The following is a 19,513-nucleotide window of genomic DNA, read 5'->3' as shown; positions in this document are numbered from 1 at the left end:
AACGATCAGACAAGGATAGACAAATGCTGACGCTATCGCTTCCTGATATTTTTCATATCCTCTGCTAGAGAATTCCTATGGAAACAGAAAGATCAACAAATGTGCAATAATGATGACAACGTTTACGGAAACGAAGCTAAATATATCATAAAATATTCAATTTGATTCCAAATGTTCTGTATATTAGAATAGTAGGATATTTATAGAATGTTCAAAAGTTAATAAAATATTTAAAATATTATGAGTGCGTTCGAGGAAACGCTATTAATGCTATTTATGTCATTTTATCTTCATAATTCATCAGATGTCATAAAACAAGGATAGATCATCACAAATAATGCTAATGGCGTCTAATCCTGAACACATATGTGTTTTTAAAAAATTTTTCATGCATGAATATGTATAAATGTGTATAAAAATACATAAACACGCATATTTATAAATATGTATAAACATGTATAATTATATATGTCTATATACATGTTCATACATCCTTCTATCTTTTGTAAAATACTTTTTAGTATAATAGAAATAGTAATAAAAATAATAATAATAATGTGAAAACATAAAAATTGAAGGAATAATTTTTGTTTTGGTTGTTTTAGAATAAGTTTGAAAAAATGTAAAAAAAATTGCTCATACATAATTATGCATAATTTTATATATGATTATACATGAATAATTTTTTCACATTTCTTCAAACTTGATTTTTTTCTAAAATATAGTGCGAAAATTATCTTTTTAATTATTTTTAATGTTTTCACATTACTATTATTATTTCTATTATACTAAAAGTAATTTTATAAAAAAAAAAAGAATATATGAACATATATGGACATATTTCATTATATAATTATACATTTATGAATATTTATGCGTGTTTGTGCATGTTTATATATATTTATACATATTTATGCATGACAAATTTTTTACCGGCAAGTACAATTTAAAACAGAACAATTTTCATTAATTGAAGAAAGTAATAATTTATAGGAATAGAAATTCGTATTAAACGGAAGCCAGTTATTGTTTTTTTCTTTCTTTAGTTAATTTGAAATTGTGAAATAAAATTAAAATTGAAAAGTTCATAATACTGAAACTGTGATATAGATTGGATAGATGAAATTATACTTCTGGTTTATAACTTTTTCTTTATTCTTTTTTTTATTTAATTTTTTTTTTAATTTACAATTTGTTATTTCTGTTAGTTCAACTACCTTATTAGGATTAAAGAAAGATTATATGCAAAAAATTATATGCAATTTTAAAAATTATACGAATTATAAATATTTATCACATGCTAATGAAAGGCAACTAAGATTATATATTTATTTAAAGAGGCTGTTCAAGCCCTTGTAAAGTAGATTTACTTTGGAAAATCGAAAAAGTTGATTTTTAAAAATATATAATTTAAATTTAAAAGTATAAACTGCAATTAAAAAGATATTTCTTAAAAATTTAAATCAAATTCAAAAAATTAATACATCACCTTTATGAGAAAGAATCATTGGCTAGGTATTATATACATATAATCTGTATAGTATTATAATAATAATAAATATTACAATAATACAACATTACAATAACTACATAACATAATAATTACAATAACTACATAAAAATATTATAGTAATTACATATATATATTACAGGCATCTATGTGTTCACCATTTTTGTGATACGATAATTACAAGATCCACTCTGTAGTGCTTTTATTAGCGTGTAATCCTTCTACTATAAAAGTTTGCCGATTCTAATATTTATATTGTACAGTAACTACACGATGTAATCTGTAGTAATTTGTGCGGGATTACAGTAATTACACGGATTATAATATCTGGTCTGCAATGATTATTTTTCGTAAGAGCACAGACCATTAAAGAGATCAATACGCGCATAAAAAAAGAGAAACGTATTTTTAGAACAAGTAAAAAAGTTTCAAGTAAATAAACCTACTACTGCTTTTTTATGAAAGTTTTAAATTATCAGATTTATTATTTTATTCGTAATACGATTATATTAGAAATGCTCATAATACAATGTAATCAAAATGCTCATAATATAATAAATATGTGGAATATAATGTAAATATGTATAATACATGAGATATTTGAATTAAATATTAAAAATTTTTAATACAGTTATTATATCTCAAAATCACATCTCGAAATCATATGGAATATATAAACATTTGTTATGCTTTTTTAATTGAAATAAGATTAAATCTAAATATGCATATTATGACTGTGTTCGATTTTGGCTGCATGTAAGTTCCATTCTATCTTTTTTCTACAGGTAAAAGTAATAAAGTAAAAAAGTGATAAAGATAGAAGCTTACAATGCATGAACGTTGAAATCGAATGCAGACTATACTTTAAAGATAAGTGCGCTCATTTACTTGTGTCCGTGTATTGCACTTTGTCACGCACTTTGTCTTCTTTGAATATGTAATGACATGTATTATACATATATAGAATACTTTACGATCATTTAAATATTACTTTTACATTCTATAAATATTTCGAAATATACCGAAATATTTTTGAATTATTATTGTGGAATTTCAGGAATATTGTATGAATATTTCAGGAATAAAAATTTAGCGCTAACTTGGTCAAATCTGTGAATAATAAATCTGTAAGTAAGGAGCGTCGACTGTATACGATACAAACGATCAATTTTATATCTTAAGATGACTTTAATAAACTCTATAAAGATTCGAGATTTAATAAATTTTTATATCTTTATAGAAGAAAAATATTCTCTTATATTACTATATTTAATATTTTAATTTATCTATTTAATTTTTGAGCTCTATAAAAATTAAATTGTGACTTAAAAAACAATACATCTTAGTACGAAAAATATAGAAAAATCAGAATTTTTGATTTGGTAATGACTACACGAATCTATTTCTATCTATTTCAATTCCTTGAGAATTACCGAATCCAAAATTCTAATTTATTTCGAATACTGGGATAATAATTATGACATGAAGGATAAATAGAAAAAACAAAATATTTAAAAATATATATAAGACAAGAGGAAAATAAATCTAAACTAATTCAAAAATAAAATAATTAATTCCATAATAATTTAATCTAAATAAAACTTTAGATTAAATCATGATACAAGTTTCTCTCTCTTTTTCTTTTTATGCTTTGCGTGACAAAGTGCAATACACGGACACAAGTAAATGAGCGCACTTATCTTTAAAGTATAGTCTGCATTCGATTTCAACGTTCATGCGTTGTAAGCTTCTTTATCACTTTTTCTATCTTTATCACTTTTTTACTTTATTACTTTTTTACGTTTATTACTTTTACCTGTAGAAAAAAGATAGAATGGAACTTACATGCAGCCAAAATTGAACACAGTCATAATATGCATATTTAAATTTAATCTTATTTCAATTAAAAAAGCATAACAAATGTTTATATATTCCATATGATTTTGAGATATAATAACTGTATTAAAAATTTTAAATATTTAATTCAAATATCCTTTACAATAATCTTACAATATAAGAAATTCGCATTAATAGAACATAAAATAAAATTCATTATTAAAATATATAAAATTATAATATCAACAGTTTCAAGTAAAAAAGATAATAGTTTGCATACTGTATATCACATAACGTTCGAGAAAACGTTATCAGCGCTATTTGTGTCATTCTATCGTCATCGTTCATTTGATTAGATGTGAAACAAGAATAGTGTAACATAAACAGCGCTGATAGTGTGCTTTGCAGCCTACAAGAGCAAGTATTGTTCTTTTTCTTTTAATATTATCAATGTCTTTACATTCCATTTTTTTTTTAGAACTAAGTAATATATAACAGTACTTAATTTACAAATTAAATTAAGTATTATTATATCATCAATGTATATTGGCTTGAGATTGAATTGAAGAGGAATTTCCATCAACTGCATTTGGAGTTTCTATGAAACTTTCATCATCATCGTTGCGTAACGTATCAAAAACTAAAACAATTTTTACATTCACATGGTTAAATATTAATTTACGATTATTATCACTAAAATACAAACAAATGCATTCTAAACATACCAGTAGTACGTGAGAATGGTTTGATGTATAAAATCATCAGTAAAGCAAATATTGCGGATACTCCACAGACATATGTAAGAATGTCTCTGTAGTAATAACTAGCATAACCAGACGAACAGTGTCTGAAACATAAACATAGTTAAAGCAATACTTCTTTCAATTTATGACTTTTTAAATAATAAAAAATTTAATTCAAGTTTTTATGTGTTAAATATTCTTACTAACTTTACTAAATACTGAATTAACATAACCACCAGACCATTACTAAGCTTATCTGTAAAGCTCATAATTCCGTAGGCAAAGGCACCACTCTCAGTATTTTTTCCTATTAGATCGGAAGTAACACCAAGACTAGTCACTAACATTATTGCACCAGCAGAACCTATAACATAAATTAAATTAGTTAGGCGTTCTTAGTTTTCTTAAATTTATAAAACTTCGCATTTACATTATATCTAATTAAAAATTCTACATAAATTACCTAGTAGTATAGCTACAACATAGATTTGATATTTAACATATATGTCACCATTACCAAATTGTATCCAAATACAGGCACATATCGCAAGTAAAGCACCAATAGAATACGCGACTTTTCGTCCCCATTTTGTATTGAGCCTCTCTATGATTAAAGACGTTAAAAAACTACTTAGATACATTGTCAATGGTATATAAGCCAAAGATGTCGCAGGCATATTCAATGATTCATGTAAGTACAGAGGTATATAAATTTGGCATAAATTAATGAATAGACGTGTAAGCATATAGACACATGCTACTTGATACATTCTGACATCTTTCAATAATACTGATGCTGTTCTAGCGTTCCTATGCATAAAGCTACCTAAAAAGATATCAATTATTTGCTTTTACATATTATATACTTATGCACATGTATATACATAAAATATTTTTAAAAATTATTACCATTAGCAGTGCCATTAGCACTTTCTTTAACAACAACATGAAATATAATAGATGTAACTAATCCAATTACTATTCCTATTAAAACAACTTTCTGAAATTTGTGAATATCACTAGGTCCGATCTGAGTATCATACTCATCACTCGTTACATGTAGTACACCCCACATAATACAGTAAACAAGAACATTGGAGAAGACAGTAAATGTGAACCTATTTAATATTGTGATAGAATTTTGTTACACATATATACATTATCTTCATTAAATAAACTTTTTTTGAATGATTCTTCTACTATTACCTTACAGCTATAAGTTCAGTTCTCTCGTGTTCAGCAGGCGTAAGCTCTGGGACTAAGGCCAAATGTGATATTTGTACCGCTGCCCAACCAAATTGAAAAATCACTACAAAAGCAGCATAATAAACTAGCTGTGCGTATTGATGTGCATTTTCGCAGCCTAGACATTGCGAGAATATGAAAGGAAATCCCAATAGTACGCAAATAGTGCCTGCAAAGTAAATAATTATTACAGTGTTTTGAAACAAAAGCATATCTAGATAACCAAATCTGTCAAAAATAAATTTTGTAAAATGTTTACAAAATATTTACTATAGATCTTATCGAAATATAAGCAAAATTATAACAGAATTTGCCAACAAAATGTAATGGCAAATTTATTACAGACTACTGTGACATATTGGCATCAATTACATCTATATTAAAGTGTTCTGCTAATAAAGATATAAATTGACAATGAATTAGCAGTAGAAACGAAATAAAATCTATTACATTTTTTAATCAATTGAAATGTTGTTTAAATGACAACAACAGATTCTGTTCAATTCCTACTATCAGTCAACAGGCTCTATTGATAGAAGACTAATTTAATATAGATGCAGTCAATGCTAATATCCTTATTCTTGCTAGCAAACTACTAGCTTATTACCAACAGTTTAATATTCGCTACATAAAATAATAACAAGACTAAACAAGATACAAATTTTAGATAACAAGTTTAAAAATAATACCTAACAAATGCCAGGTTTTTCTTCTGCCATATCTGCACAACCAAAAGTTGTCATTTATGTCAGACTGAAAACCAACAAACGGAGTGACTAAGGCATCTGCTATTTGGCCGATGAGAAGTACAACGCCAGCCAGAGTCGGATCAAATCCAAGTACCAAGTGAAAAAAGACCAGTAAATAGGTGAACCACATGGAAGCGCAGATGTCATTTAATACATGACCCGTGCCATAGGCTAATCTCAAATAAAGAGGCAATTTCCGTATTATCTCCACGTAATCATCCGTCGAGCTGCTTGTCCCAGGTTCCATTGTGACAGATCGTTAACGAACATAAACAGTTGGCCTTAAGCGCAACTTATGTCCTTCTTCTTCTCAGAAGGTATTTTGCAGATGAAAGGGAAAGATCTCTACATCAAAGCCCTAATGACTTGTTAATTAAAGAATGTAGTCGTGGCGTTATCAATGAGTCAAATGTATACACTTGTAAATCCTAAAAAATGGAACATTAAGATGAAGAATCAGAAGAACGTCACAATATAATGAATTATCATGTCACGTTTTCCTTTTTGACAATACGCTGACGAAAATTAGCTTGTTTAGCAAAATCAAAGGTGTTCGAGATAGAGAAGACATCAGTCCTAACCTATCAAATTTCCCTAGAGGGGGAATGTTATGTTGTGCTGCTCTACACCTACTCTATTAGGCTATGTAGGCTACTAATGATGTTACGTTGACAGACATGAGCAGTCATGTGATTGATGTGATTCATTCTTTCAATATGTACGCCTTTTGCCGCTGTGGAAGAGCGGCAAAAGGCGTACATATTGAAATAATGTAATTAAAGGACTGTTTCACCTGCATTCTTTTTGCGACATAAATTTTTATTTCGTTTTGTAAGACACACAGTGCTATGCTCCTCTTTTTAAATTTGTTAAGATAAAGCTGAAACTTCATGTAAAACTTCATCTTGCAAATTGGATGAAATAATAGGCCTATCCTTTTCAGCTGAACTTCTCGCACGGTATATCTCTTTTCTATTTTTCTCTATAGAGAAAAGAAGAGAGATGAACCATGTCAAAAATTCAACAAAAAGAACAGGCCTAATTTGCACAAAATAAGCAGCGCAAATTATAAATTTTTGAACAACCATAAATGTTAAACCGCGGTCCAATTCATGTATTGGGTTGTCCAGAAAGTTCGTGCCGCAAAAGATTTAAATTTAATAAATGAAATTAAAAATTTAAATCTTCTGCGTTTCAATTTTCCTTCAAAATCGGCACGAACTTTTCGGACAACCCAATACATAACATTCATGTTTACAACGCTCATTTTGAGCCATTTTATTTTTGTCATTTATGAAATATTAAACAAAAATATAATATATCTCTAATATAATATATAATAAAAATATATTTACAAAGATTGCGAATGATGTGAATCGAATCGCAGTCAAAAAAATAAAAAATATATTGCAGAGTAACTCTTATCTAGTCGAAAGAACAGCCATCATAGTCTACGATTAATTTATTTTATCATATTATTTTAACAATATATATGTAATATATAAGCAGAACTTACTAAAATATATTACTACCGATGAATAAAACAAATTCTGGTATTATGGTAAGATTTCTGCAAAAATTACACAATCTTCCATCCTCATTCTGCTTTTTTCAGCTTCATTGATATATATATATATAATACACATTAATGGAAATATAAATATACACATATGTGGCAAAAAAATACATCTTCTGCACTTATAAAAACACTTGGAACACAGGCATTTTGTCTACATTATATTGTGTTTGGATAACAACTTTTAGAATACCTGTATAATACAGCTTGTAAAATAATTTGAAATCAAGATGTTTTTTAGATGTACATTATTACAAATCAGATGCACAGTAGCGTCATTGCATAACATTTGTGTATTTATACGCTAAGGGACGATCTAGAATTGAGATAGAACTGATGACCAGAGAAAAGGAAAGTGAGGACATAGATGCATGCGGCAATCCAGCAGTTGTATGCATTCTGCGTATATCCTCGGTCCACCACTTTGTAGAATTCTTCTTTTGAAGTAAGATTTTCCTTCAATTCTTCCAATGGGAGATCCTCTACAAGTGCTACGCTCCGGACATAGAAAAATACTCCCATGAAAAGCTAAGAAAAAAAAGATCCAATAAACAAGATGTTAACATGATGTACACTAGCATGTAGCTTACTAGATTTGATTCATAGTCTAAATCTTATTTAAGACCGTTTTATGTTCAGTCTTAAGATATGAACCAATTAGAAAATATTAACTTAAAACATTTCTTAAGACAATCTTAAAATAAGAACAAACTATGAATATCGTTTTAATATTACAGCAGATTGACATTAACTGCGTCAATATTAAGCTTGTGTTTTGTTAATGACTGTGTTCTATAGAAAAAGCAGCTTTACAACTGTTGTAAGATTTTTTTTCATATGATTAGTTATACATTTAGATCTAGCAAGGAATTAAGAGCAAGAACTAATCATGTTAAAAAATCTTACAATAGTTGCAAAGATTCTTTTTTTAAATGTAACTAATGGAGATGCATAAGTTGTCTTTTGTTATTCTGCAAATACTGAAAATTTATAGTTACATAATCTAAGTTAATTATAAAATTCCAATATTTATGCAAACTAGATAAATTTTCAGTAGTCATAATGAATAACGAAACGCAGCCATTCAATAAAAGATTGCCAATGAAAATCAAAATCTGTCTATAGACTTGTTCCTTTTAGCTGTATTTTTTACAGGATTTATCTTTGTTCTCTTACTTTGAAGAAAAAAAAAGAGAAAAGATAAAAGTAAAGGCTCAGCTTAAAAAATTATATTTAAAATTGATCATTCTGTTCGGTTTCTATAATTAATCTGCCATCAAGTTCTATCAGCAGATTCTGTTATATTTCCGCTGGCACGAAAATCTTGTCTTTGACAAGATTTATAACGTAACAAACGCTGAAAAAACAGTTTTCGACGACTTTCTCTAGGAAATTAATTCCGATATCAAGACGTTTTATTTTTAAGTACGTAAATATATATTTATAAAAGCATGATCTTTTTCTCTCACCAACTGGAATATGCCCCAAACAGACAACACTAAACCGCACAAGGCATATTTGGGCCCGCAGACCTTCATCCTGCTTGACGAGATCGTTCGTACGAAATGATCAAATTTAACCAAGCGACTTCACCGTTGCTTTACACGAATATTTGGTGATTAATCGGGAATGTGAATGAGATGACCTAGGTACCAGCGTTCGCTAATACCCTCGGCAGATCGTAACACTCGTGACAATCTGACGATACACCGCGATGAGGGTTTGTAATCATGTGACGTTTAATGAGGTCTGTTCGAATTCCTTACACTTTTTACACTCAGCATCTTTGCTTTCTTTCTTTTCAGCGCCAAATATATATCTATCTCATTTTAAGTGTAAAAAGTGTAAGCAAGTCGAACAGACCAATGATCTCGACTAATCATTCGAAGTGCCAGCGATATATCGATAGGTCACAGCGATCTATCCGCATACTGGTTAAATTTACCCAGTGAGACGCCAGTGGGCGCCAGCTAATCAGCGATAAGCGCGCCAAATCGCGGATAAATAGTGTAATCAGCAGGTTTTCCAGATACGCACTCTATCGCTAGACACGCACCAACACGCACGGGATTACGTACTGGATGTGATTCACGCATCTTGGCTGTTGTCAACCCTGATTCATGAGATCATGGTCGACCGATTGGGTTAGTTCGTGCTCCGTTTATTAGCATGTAATTAATATCGCGTATCTTGCGAAAAGACGAAGCCGCTAGCCATCCAGGCAACTCGGGGAGGTTCACGCGTCCCGCAATCGCGAACGGGTAGACGCGGGTGACGCGCAGCCGTTTCGGCCTCCTTGTGCAATTATGCGCGCGAGGATAACGGTCTCACGGGCTGTCGACTTCGTGTTGATGGACCGTGTGCTTTTGACAGCTCCGGACAGTCCGGAGTAATTCCGCTCTGTTTAGCCGCACGCTTCCCTCCTCCCTTCTTGCTCTCGTTACGCTTTCTATATTTAATATGTGACGTCTCGATGAAGAGATGGAAGAGATGAAATTTACACGGGGTGTGAAAAGTGCAGCTAGAAAGAACGGGTCTGACGTGCCTCAGACGTTTTCGTTTGAAACGTGGGTGTGTTGCAAGCGTGACACTGGAATGACATTCTCGTTAATATCTCCCCTCCCCCATCCTTGGGGCTTGATTTGTTTTAGTAAACAGCGAGGCCAATGCCAGGCGCATCGCGATGGTCGAAAACTGCTTCGGCGGTTCGGGTCAGGTAAGAGAGATTCATGCGAGCAAAATTTATAAATTTCTCGAATATTTGTAACTAACGATGACTCACTTATAAAATATCTATCTTACAGCCGCTCGCAGTACCCGGCCGAGTCTTGGTGGGTGAAGGGGTCCTGACAAAAATGTGCAGGAAAAAGCCTAAGCCTAGACAGTTCTTCCTGTTCAACGACATATTGGTCTATGGAAATATCGTGATTAATAAGAAAAAGGTGTGTACACAGAGAAATGTTTGTCTTTTATGGATAAAGTCTGTGATGTGAGCCATATAAAATGAATTCTATATCTAACATTGGCTACTTTTAGCAGAAAAAGCAACTTTGCAACTGTTGCAAAATTCTTGAATATGATTGGTTTATAAATTCTGCAAGGAACTAAGGACAAGACCAATCATATTAAAGAATTTTACAACAGTTGCAAAGTTGCTTTTTCTGCTGAACGCAACCATTGATACATAAAACAACAGTAATAATAGTGATTATAATGATAATTTGTTTACAGTATAACAAGCAACATATTATACCACTGGAGGAGGTAAAATTAGAGTCTCTGGCTGACGAGGGTCGTAAGTACATTATATTATTTGTAACTAATACTTATATGCATATTGCAATTTTTGTTTACTCCATCTACGTTACAACCTTGGTCATAAATATAAAGCATTTTCAATTTATTGTATTTTCTTGAAAAAGCTAATAAAAACCAAAGAATTAGCAAAATATTGAAATTGTAGGCCTGTTCTTTTTGGCTGAACTTTTGCACCAGTTCATCTTTCTTCTTCTTCTTTCCTCATAGAGAGAAAAGGAAGAAAGATGAACTAGTGCAAAAGTTCAGTCAAAAAGAATAGGCCTTGTTAGAAAAATAAAATTTTTCATTTTTCAATTTTTTATTTTTTATTAGGTATAGAATACTTATATCACTTTGTGAAGATGATTTATATTTTTTGGTTAAGGCTGTATATGTGAAATATTTTTAAAATATCTTTTTATATTCCCTCTCTCTATTCTGTAACTCTTGATAATGTCGATATTGTTATAGGCATATTGCATAGGTATGATAAAAAACTGTACGATATAACAATACCAACACTTAAAAGATTATAGAATACAGATATAGAAAGATTTTAAAAAAAATTTCGAAATAGATTTCTATAAAGAAATCTATTCCAGTGTTATTTTTCCAATGTTTTTAATAATTTTTGTTAAAAATCACAGAAAACTTTTACATGCAAGATCTCTTACAAAAAATAAATAAAAATTTTGAAATATATTTTATCGGGTTCTGTTTTTGAGAGAAATGACGCATTTACTATAGTTTTTCAATTATATCATACGGCATATGGATCAGTAATCAAATGAGATCATATATGCATATCTAGAAAGGTAGTATAGTATTGGATCATTATTTATAGAATATCGTAATGGATGGCTCATTAAAACAGTAACAAAGTCGTTTGCTGTTTATGCTGCTACTCCAACAGAAAAACAAGAATGGATGGCACATATCACAAAATGTATTGAAGATTTGTTAAGAAAAAGTAAGCAAAAATCAAATTGTTATTTTTTTTAAGATGATAAATTTCTGAATTTTGCAAATATGACTTTTTTTTAACTTTATCTTTTTTATTTTTCTTTATTTTTTTTAGGTGGCAAAAAGCCTGTCGAAGTTCATGCAGCAGTTTGGGTACCAGATAATGAAGCTACAATTTGTATGCACTGCAATAAAACACAATTCACAGTATTAAACAGACGGGTAATGATAAAATCATATATTTATTATTTGAATGGAAATTGTTGAAAAAACTTAAACAATCGTTCTTCAGCATCATTGTAGACAATGTGGAGCAGTAGTTTGTGGTCCATGCAGTAACAAAAAATTATTACTGCCTGGGCAAGGAAACGGGAAAGCTGTCAGGGTCTGTTTACAATGTTACGATGCCGCTAGTAAAATCAAGGCTATACCAACGACTGCTGTGGATAGCTTAAATAACAAAGACCCGCAACGTAATTCTGCTGACAGTTCAGGAGGGGATAGTTCTGGAGACGATGATGATGGAAATAAGGAGGAAAATCATGATGAGGTAGGTTTCTTTTTGTTTTGAATGAAGATCAACATCCATAAAATGATTTATAATTCAGAGATAAATACCGAAATAATTTTATTAATTGTATACTGATATTGTCAAAATAAAGATACATTTGCAGTACTAGGCACAATTGCTAGCATTCAATCCCTGATTTATAATTATAAAATCAATGTATTTAAATGTAATAATTTTCCTTTTTTTGCAGCCTAAATTTTATTCCACGCTTGGTCGATGAAAATGACTATATCATACGGATGAAGTACGGATGAAATATGAGAGAGAAGCAAAAATTCTACAGAAATATTTTTAAAAATCAATATCGAACTACATTATAATAAAAAAAGTTATAAGAATGTCATTCAAGAAAATCAAGAAATATTTCTTAACGATTCATAAGAAGATTGAAACGAAGACAAATGCGTATAATGCGAAATTCTGCCAAAATTTATGAAGCACATATTGTTTTACATATATCTAATTTGCATCCTGCAATTTTTAGCAATAAAAAAGTATTACATTTTATTAAGGCGGTTCTTTAGTAAATTGAGTTATTAAAAATATCTGATTTTTAAAAATGAAGTTCAGGTACCGAAATTGACATAGGCAAAATTCTACATTAGGTTAACGATAAAATAAGAAAAAAAAATGTTGAAAATGTAACCTTTCACATATAACTTAGTGACTAATAAAGCTCGCAGACGCTTCTTTGACTAATTGCACACAAATCTTACCATAGACTTTTCTTAAAAATGAGATATAATAGTTTAAAAAATTACGATTTTAATAATCACAAAAAAGTATTAAATCAATTCTATAGATAAAAATATGGCCAGTCTGGAAAGATATTTACGTGTGTGCATAAACTTGCATATAAATTTAACCTCGAAAAGTAAACTTAATCTCGTCTTATTTTCGTTCGATGAAGATAGCTCTTGATTTATTATATTATTGTATGTTCCATACTATTTCGTTAAGATATACACATAGTTTTAATATTTTACCCAAATTATGCAGATATTTGTAATTTTGAATGGGTCCTGGTAAGGCACCCTAAATTTTCGGCACTTTATTACTAAGGAACCACCCTGATGCAAAATAAAAAAATGATAAAAATATATAGTTGATTGAAAAAACAAAGTATCAATATTTTTTCTAAAGTATTATAAATGCACAGTTAGAAATTAACAAAGACTTGTAATTGAATAATACAATTACATAACGTTCAATGTATAAATTTATTATATATAACCATTAATTATTAGATCAAAAATTTTTTTGAAACATTTTTCATCAATGTATAATAAGAATATATGCCGCCATCGTGCCTTTTTACATTATTGATCAATATCAGATATCTAATTGTAAGTAAAAAACATGTAACATTTAATGCAACATTTAGAATGCAAAGACTAATTTTTTAATTGTATACATTTCTTTCTACCTATTATTGCAATACGTTATAATACAGTACGTAGCACTCTAAACGTAATATCTGTGAATAAACTGTTATATTATTATAAATTTAAGAGTGTTATTTGATGAAATAGTAAACACCATGTTATCTTTTGGATGTTAGTATAATAATTGAGAGATAAAATTAGCTTATTAGAATTAATATACTGAGAATCTCGAGGGAAAGATGTTCAATTAATGTATAAACAATAAGAGAAGTTTTTAAATTTATATATAAGATAAAAATGTCACTCCTTATCTAAATTGCAATGATACGAAATCATGATATGAAAATCAGATAAAGAAGATGAAAATATATCATTTGTACAAACAGATCATTTTTAAAAATTTTATAAAAAATTACTTCGTAACATATATATAGTTAGTTTGTGTAACATGATAATATAATTCATATGACTTTATCTCTATAACTATATAATATATAAATACATATGTTATAAAAAATATATAGTAAGTTCCACAAAATAGAAAATATTAATATCAACTCATGTCTACTCTTTTCTTTTTGAGGATATTATACTATTATAGCGCAAAAATATGTTGAAATTTTTAATTTCTTTATCTAAGTTTTTAATATCGGAATTTATCATAGATCTTTAAGAAAACGAATTTGTTAATACATTGTTTCTTATTGACAACTTGTTCTTAAACTGTATACAAGCTATCTTTAACAGAAATAAAACATATCATACATTTTCATATAAATATACTGAATTATTCATACACAATATTGTATATTAGATGTTAAATTTTATATTTGTTATTCATAGATTTTAATGAATATCTATAATTTTAATAAACAAGCAAACTCGATTAGTATTTTCTATTATTTATTTTAATAATAGAAATTATTGATAAATTTTCCGTTTCAAAAAAATTTACAAATGGAAAAATACAAACAATAGAAAATACTAATTGAATTTGAGTTTTGTTCTTTTACTCTTCCGTTATTCAATTTCGTGTTCTACATATGTATTTTCTAACTTTGCTGTAACAGAATTGCTGACTTCTAGTATCTTCTTATAACGTTCTACCAAGTCACTAATGGACCGTCTCTTTGAATCATTTTCATGTTTTACAATTGTACTTTTATCATCGTCGTTTACAATCTGTACTTCTGTAAATTCATCCAATTCGGGTTTATTTACTTTGATCTTATGATCGAGTTTATTTTTCACTTGTTGCTGAGACACAACTTTTGAGACATTTCGTTTTATCGGAGTGAATTGTATAGATGAGTGAGAAATTTTGGAAGACTCTTCGCTCCAATTGATAAAACCCTTTGTTATGGTATCTAAATTAAAATCCGATGAACTGGATATTTCTTCTATACTTGCAATAGCAGAGTTACATTGTGTGGTAGATTGCAGAGACATGCTAGAATTGACTATATATAAATATAATTTTAATTTTATATATGTATACCGTAAACAAAATATATCATACAATCAAGAAAAATTGTTAAAAAGGCTATTATTTTATATAATAAAATTGAATTATAAATACTACCTTGCAGAAATAATGTTTTATTATTATTGTAATATAAAAATACATGTTTTAGGTTGTGAAAAATAAATATAAATAAAAAAGAGCTAATAATGGCGGTTTCTTTTAGTGATAATATTTAATTAATTTCATTTCTTTCATATAAAATAAGCATTATCTAATTTTAGTAACTTCTTGATTGTCTGATCTTTTTTTAATAGAAATTACATAAAATTTCAATAACAATATTACTTATATAAATCAAATAGAATTTTTACAAACCTTTTATATTTTGCTTTTTGTGTGTAGCAAATAATCGGGAATATTTTCCTGTTGTTCTCTTACATAACTGATTTACTTTAGGTGTCACAAAACGTAATTCTTGTTTTTCATTACTATTTAACATAGTATGATTGTCAATGTTGATGCGTGACACGTATAAATTCGTTTTTACATCTGGTGTGTAATTTTTACTGTGCCGTATGTATCTCGAAAATAATGATTTGTGTGCAACTGTAAAAAACGAACAATATGATTACGCTAATAATTATTTGACACAAAAATTACAATCTATAGTTGTTTCTTAAATATCGATCTTACTTTCAGTCGGAGTAAATTGCAATTCGTTTCTTTGGTTCGCGCAATTAGTATTAATTTTGATAAGAGGCGAGGACATAAGAAGTATGTTTTTTACAAAGGGTAAAACATTTTTATCCTCAGATATGCGCTCTGTATTTTTCACACACAAATCATTTTGCATCTCCTCTGTAGAACTTATCATGTTGGCCAAGAAAGTTTTAAATACATTGCACATGGATTTCATGTCTTCTGTACTTGCTTCCACTTGCAAAAGACACTGGGACAGATCGACTAAGTCGTCCTTCCTCAGACATTGATATACTTGATATAGTATCAAAGTAAGCAGATGAATAAAATTGTGATATATTAATCTGTTATCATTATACAAACGATAAAAACAATGCTAAAAAAGGAAACATAAATTGATAAAATATCAAATAGTGCATATATATAATTTTGTATATAATTTTTAAAATAAGTGCTTGTTAGTTTATTAATATAAGGTTAAAAAGAAATTGCAATCATTTATTTAATATTCAATTTTACCTGAACATCAGGTGGAAATGGCAATTCCGATATCAGAAAACAATTAATTTTTTCCAACTGTTTGCTATCTAGTGCTTTTGAATCATTCAATAGATTCGATATTATGCCACTTGTTTTCTCACATGTTCTTTCCAGATCACTCAACATCATATACCGTTTTCGTATATATTGTATATTTTTGTTTAAACTATTTTTCCACACTAAAACCCATGTATATTCATTAATTTCACATGTACAAGATTTTCAACAAAAAATTAATTTAAAAAATTAATGATTCTAACTTGATACAATGTCTGTATCTTCGACATTTGTTAAACATTGCTTTATAGATTCGGTAACAGGAGCTGAAGAAGCACATTTTGTCAAAGATTGTTTCTTGTCGAACAGCTCTGTTTTAATTTTAGTCAAATATTCTTTCTCTTGTCTAAAGGAGGAATAAAATAAACTCAGATTTATAATATTAATATTAGTAGACTATAGAGATAGGGGCGATACAATGCTAATATTTTAAATATGACAAAAAAATAACGACAAAAGCATGTCCGGACGAGTATAATTTAAATTTTGAATTTTTTAAACTCTGATTAAAATAGTTATTCATCAAAAAGATATTCATCAAAAAGATAAGATTCAATAAAACAGTCTAAAAAAAATTATTTTTATAAAAAAAATCCATTCCTTAATCGATGCGCGTATTACCTAAAAGTAAAAATATTGAATCCATATCAATATTAGCAATATCACAAATTATCCAGTTGATATTTCTGTGTATCAATATTTCTGCTCATGATATATTGCAAATATATAAGAACAAAGATACAAAAAGTATTGAGATTTTTATGTCGCCCATCTCTAGTAGATTATATTAAGAGAAATTTAATTAAAAAATATTACGCCAATGCAAAATTTGCAGCTTTTTCCATTTGTACATAATTTCTATGACGACTCAATATATCGCAATTAATATTTGCTTTGGACTGCTGTAGGTATGTTTTAACTGAATCATTTACAAGACTTGGTTTTGGTGCAAATATAATTTCGTGTTCACCTAAAAGGATAAATTAAACTAAATCTATTACGATCAGAATATTTTAATTCTGTATTTTTATACAAAAATATAAAAAATTTAAATAAAATCAATATTTCTAAAAAATTATTAAGACATATAATTCTATAATAATATAACAAATATACAGAAAATAAATTTTGCAAGTGTATCTACTATAGATATCACCAGTAGAACACATAAAAATATAAAAGATGTTAATAAAATATGATAGATTAACTACAATCATCAAGTAGAATTTAAAATTATTTAAATAAAATATATCATTATTAAATAACAGGTTCTACTCAGTTTCTGCTGAATCTGTCAGATTATGGCTATTTCAAAATTTATTGCTAATACTGAAAATCTATAATACACATGACGTAATTTTGAAACAGTCTACGTCAATGAGTTCTAATAACAGAAAAAGTTAAATGCAAACAATAAATACAATCTATTTATAAAGTTAAATGCAAATACAGTTAATGTGCAATCTGCTAACAAAGTAAAAAAATATAGTTAATGTAATCTATTGGCAAACTGTTATAAGATTATAAGGCTAAAATATTTTGCTTCTAGATACCTACCGTCACGCATAATATACATTTTTAATGCAAGCTGAGACAGTTTCCACATTATAGTTATAAACTTAGTACCACTTGCATGATGTAAATAGGTAGTAACCACACGTGGAAATCCTATATCAGGATTCTCTAATGCAATGACATTCAGATAATCTTTGACACTGTTACGATACTTGGTTTCGGTTTTTTTGCAAATTACTGGCCATTCAACTACTTTTTTAAAACGCTCCGCATCATATATCGTCAACAGATAATGTGAAACATATATAAAGCCGGTAGTATTTGGTTTATCAAACATTCCCTGTAACACATGTTTTTATTATATCACCATTATGATAAGAATCAAGAAATGACACATATAAGAAAAAATACCAAATAAAAATTTCAAAATTAAATCGGTAAGATAGAGAAAAATAAGATGTTTACTTGGCGAAAGATCTTCTTGAAGTCATGGTCTGGTGGAACTAATTGATTCAATAAAATGACATTTCGATGGAAGGATGCAGTAATAGCCATTCTGTGACACACACTTTCACACCGCAAATGACAAAAAACTGTGTTAATTAATATTAATCATACAGTTCATAATGCACTAGTCACGTACTCACGATATATTCTCTTATTCGGTATTGAAATTCAAGAATACAGAAGCAAACAATGCGAAATAGAAATTATTAAAAAACATTCAAGCTTTGTAATTCAAACAATCCAAACTGATCCAAACATTTAACGGCGGCTAGAAAAACTGTGGAGACCTCTTTCGGAACAGATTCTCCTTTCTCTTTGGGCGCATTCAGAAGACTCAATAGTAGAGAGCGCTCGTTGTTATTGGTTTATTTTTTTTAGCTCGTCCAATTAGAATTTTAAGCTGATATTCATAGTCGATTCTTATTTTAACATTGTCTTATGGTCGCCTGTTCTATCTATATATAATAGGATCGCAAGTCATAAACCGTAAGAAATTGGACAATCACAGTTAAGAGAAGAATAATCGGCTATGATTGGTTAATTTCTTACGATTTACCGTTGTAGAACAGACCTTAAGTAATGTTTTAAGTCACTAATGCCACCTTCTGATTGATTCATGACATCTTAAAACTGTTTTAAATATAAGATCCGACTATGAATACCGGCCGTAGATCTAGAATCATTAAATTGCTTTAAAGCTTGCAGTACATTAGAGTTCTATATATAAAAGAAATCCGACAATGGTCTAATTTCCACCGAGCAATCGTTCGTGCGTAACAGGTGAATGCTCGATTGTAGTTGCTTGGTTCTGATCTGATTTAAACCCTCGGTGGAAACTAAGCCACCATTGGAATT

The 19,513-nt window shown here is 28.9% G+C and overlaps 4 protein-coding genes across 4 annotated transcripts; 1 reads left to right on the top strand and 3 right to left on the bottom strand.

The window, feature by feature from the left end:
* Positions 1-3,622: 3,622 nt before the first annotated feature.
* On the bottom strand, positions 3,623-7,181 carry LOC108685415 (major facilitator superfamily domain-containing protein 12-like). Its single transcript, XM_018190191.1, has 8 exons — positions 6,717-7,181; positions 6,024-6,441; positions 5,296-5,503; positions 4,999-5,207; positions 4,553-4,915; positions 4,297-4,453; positions 4,072-4,193; positions 3,623-3,986 (listed from the first exon to the last, which is right to left on the bottom strand). The coding sequence occupies exons 2-8, from the start codon at positions 6,328-6,330 to the stop codon at positions 3,883-3,885; spliced, it is 1,470 nt and encodes a 489-aa protein (XP_018045680.1). The 5' UTR covers positions 6,331-6,441; positions 6,717-7,181; the 3' UTR covers positions 3,623-3,882.
* Positions 7,182-7,654: 473 nt separating this feature from the next.
* Positions 7,655-9,386, bottom strand: LOC108685445 (ribonuclease kappa). Its single transcript, XM_018190228.1, has 2 exons — positions 9,129-9,386; positions 7,655-8,187 (listed from the first exon to the last, which is right to left on the bottom strand). The coding sequence occupies exons 1-2, from the start codon at positions 9,195-9,197 to the stop codon at positions 7,957-7,959; spliced, it is 300 nt and encodes a 99-aa protein (XP_018045717.1). The 5' UTR covers positions 9,198-9,386; the 3' UTR covers positions 7,655-7,956.
* Positions 9,387-9,685: 299 nt separating this feature from the next.
* LOC108685400 (pleckstrin homology domain-containing family F member 2) lies at positions 9,686-12,997 on the top strand. The gene is made up of 8 exons (XM_018190169.1): positions 9,686-9,803; positions 10,311-10,375; positions 10,464-10,601; positions 10,891-10,954; positions 11,801-11,926; positions 12,035-12,141; positions 12,212-12,469; positions 12,681-12,997. The coding sequence occupies exons 1-8, from the start codon at positions 9,788-9,790 to the stop codon at positions 12,708-12,710; spliced, it is 804 nt and encodes a 267-aa protein (XP_018045658.1). The 5' UTR covers positions 9,686-9,787; the 3' UTR covers positions 12,711-12,997.
* Positions 12,998-14,895: 1,898 nt separating this feature from the next.
* On the bottom strand, positions 14,896-18,835 carry LOC108685450. Its single transcript, XM_018190234.1, has 8 exons — positions 18,617-18,835; positions 18,194-18,491; positions 17,453-17,606; positions 16,840-16,982; positions 16,559-16,758; positions 16,034-16,415; positions 15,716-15,946; positions 14,896-15,335 (listed from the first exon to the last, which is right to left on the bottom strand). Exons 1-8 carry the CDS (start codon positions 18,704-18,706, stop codon positions 14,896-14,898), a joined length of 1,938 nt encoding a protein of 645 aa, XP_018045723.1. The 5' UTR covers positions 18,707-18,835.
* Positions 18,836-19,513: the final 678 nt, after the last annotated feature.

This window comes from Atta colombica, unplaced genomic scaffold (assembly GCF_001594045.1).
Source record: "Atta colombica isolate Treedump-2 unplaced genomic scaffold, Acol1.0 scaffold153, whole genome shotgun sequence".
Classification (NCBI taxonomy): Eukaryota; Metazoa; Arthropoda; class Insecta; order Hymenoptera; family Formicidae; genus Atta; species Atta colombica.
Note: the sequence above shows the minus strand (reverse complement) of the source record. Positions and strands in the feature narration are given on the sequence as shown.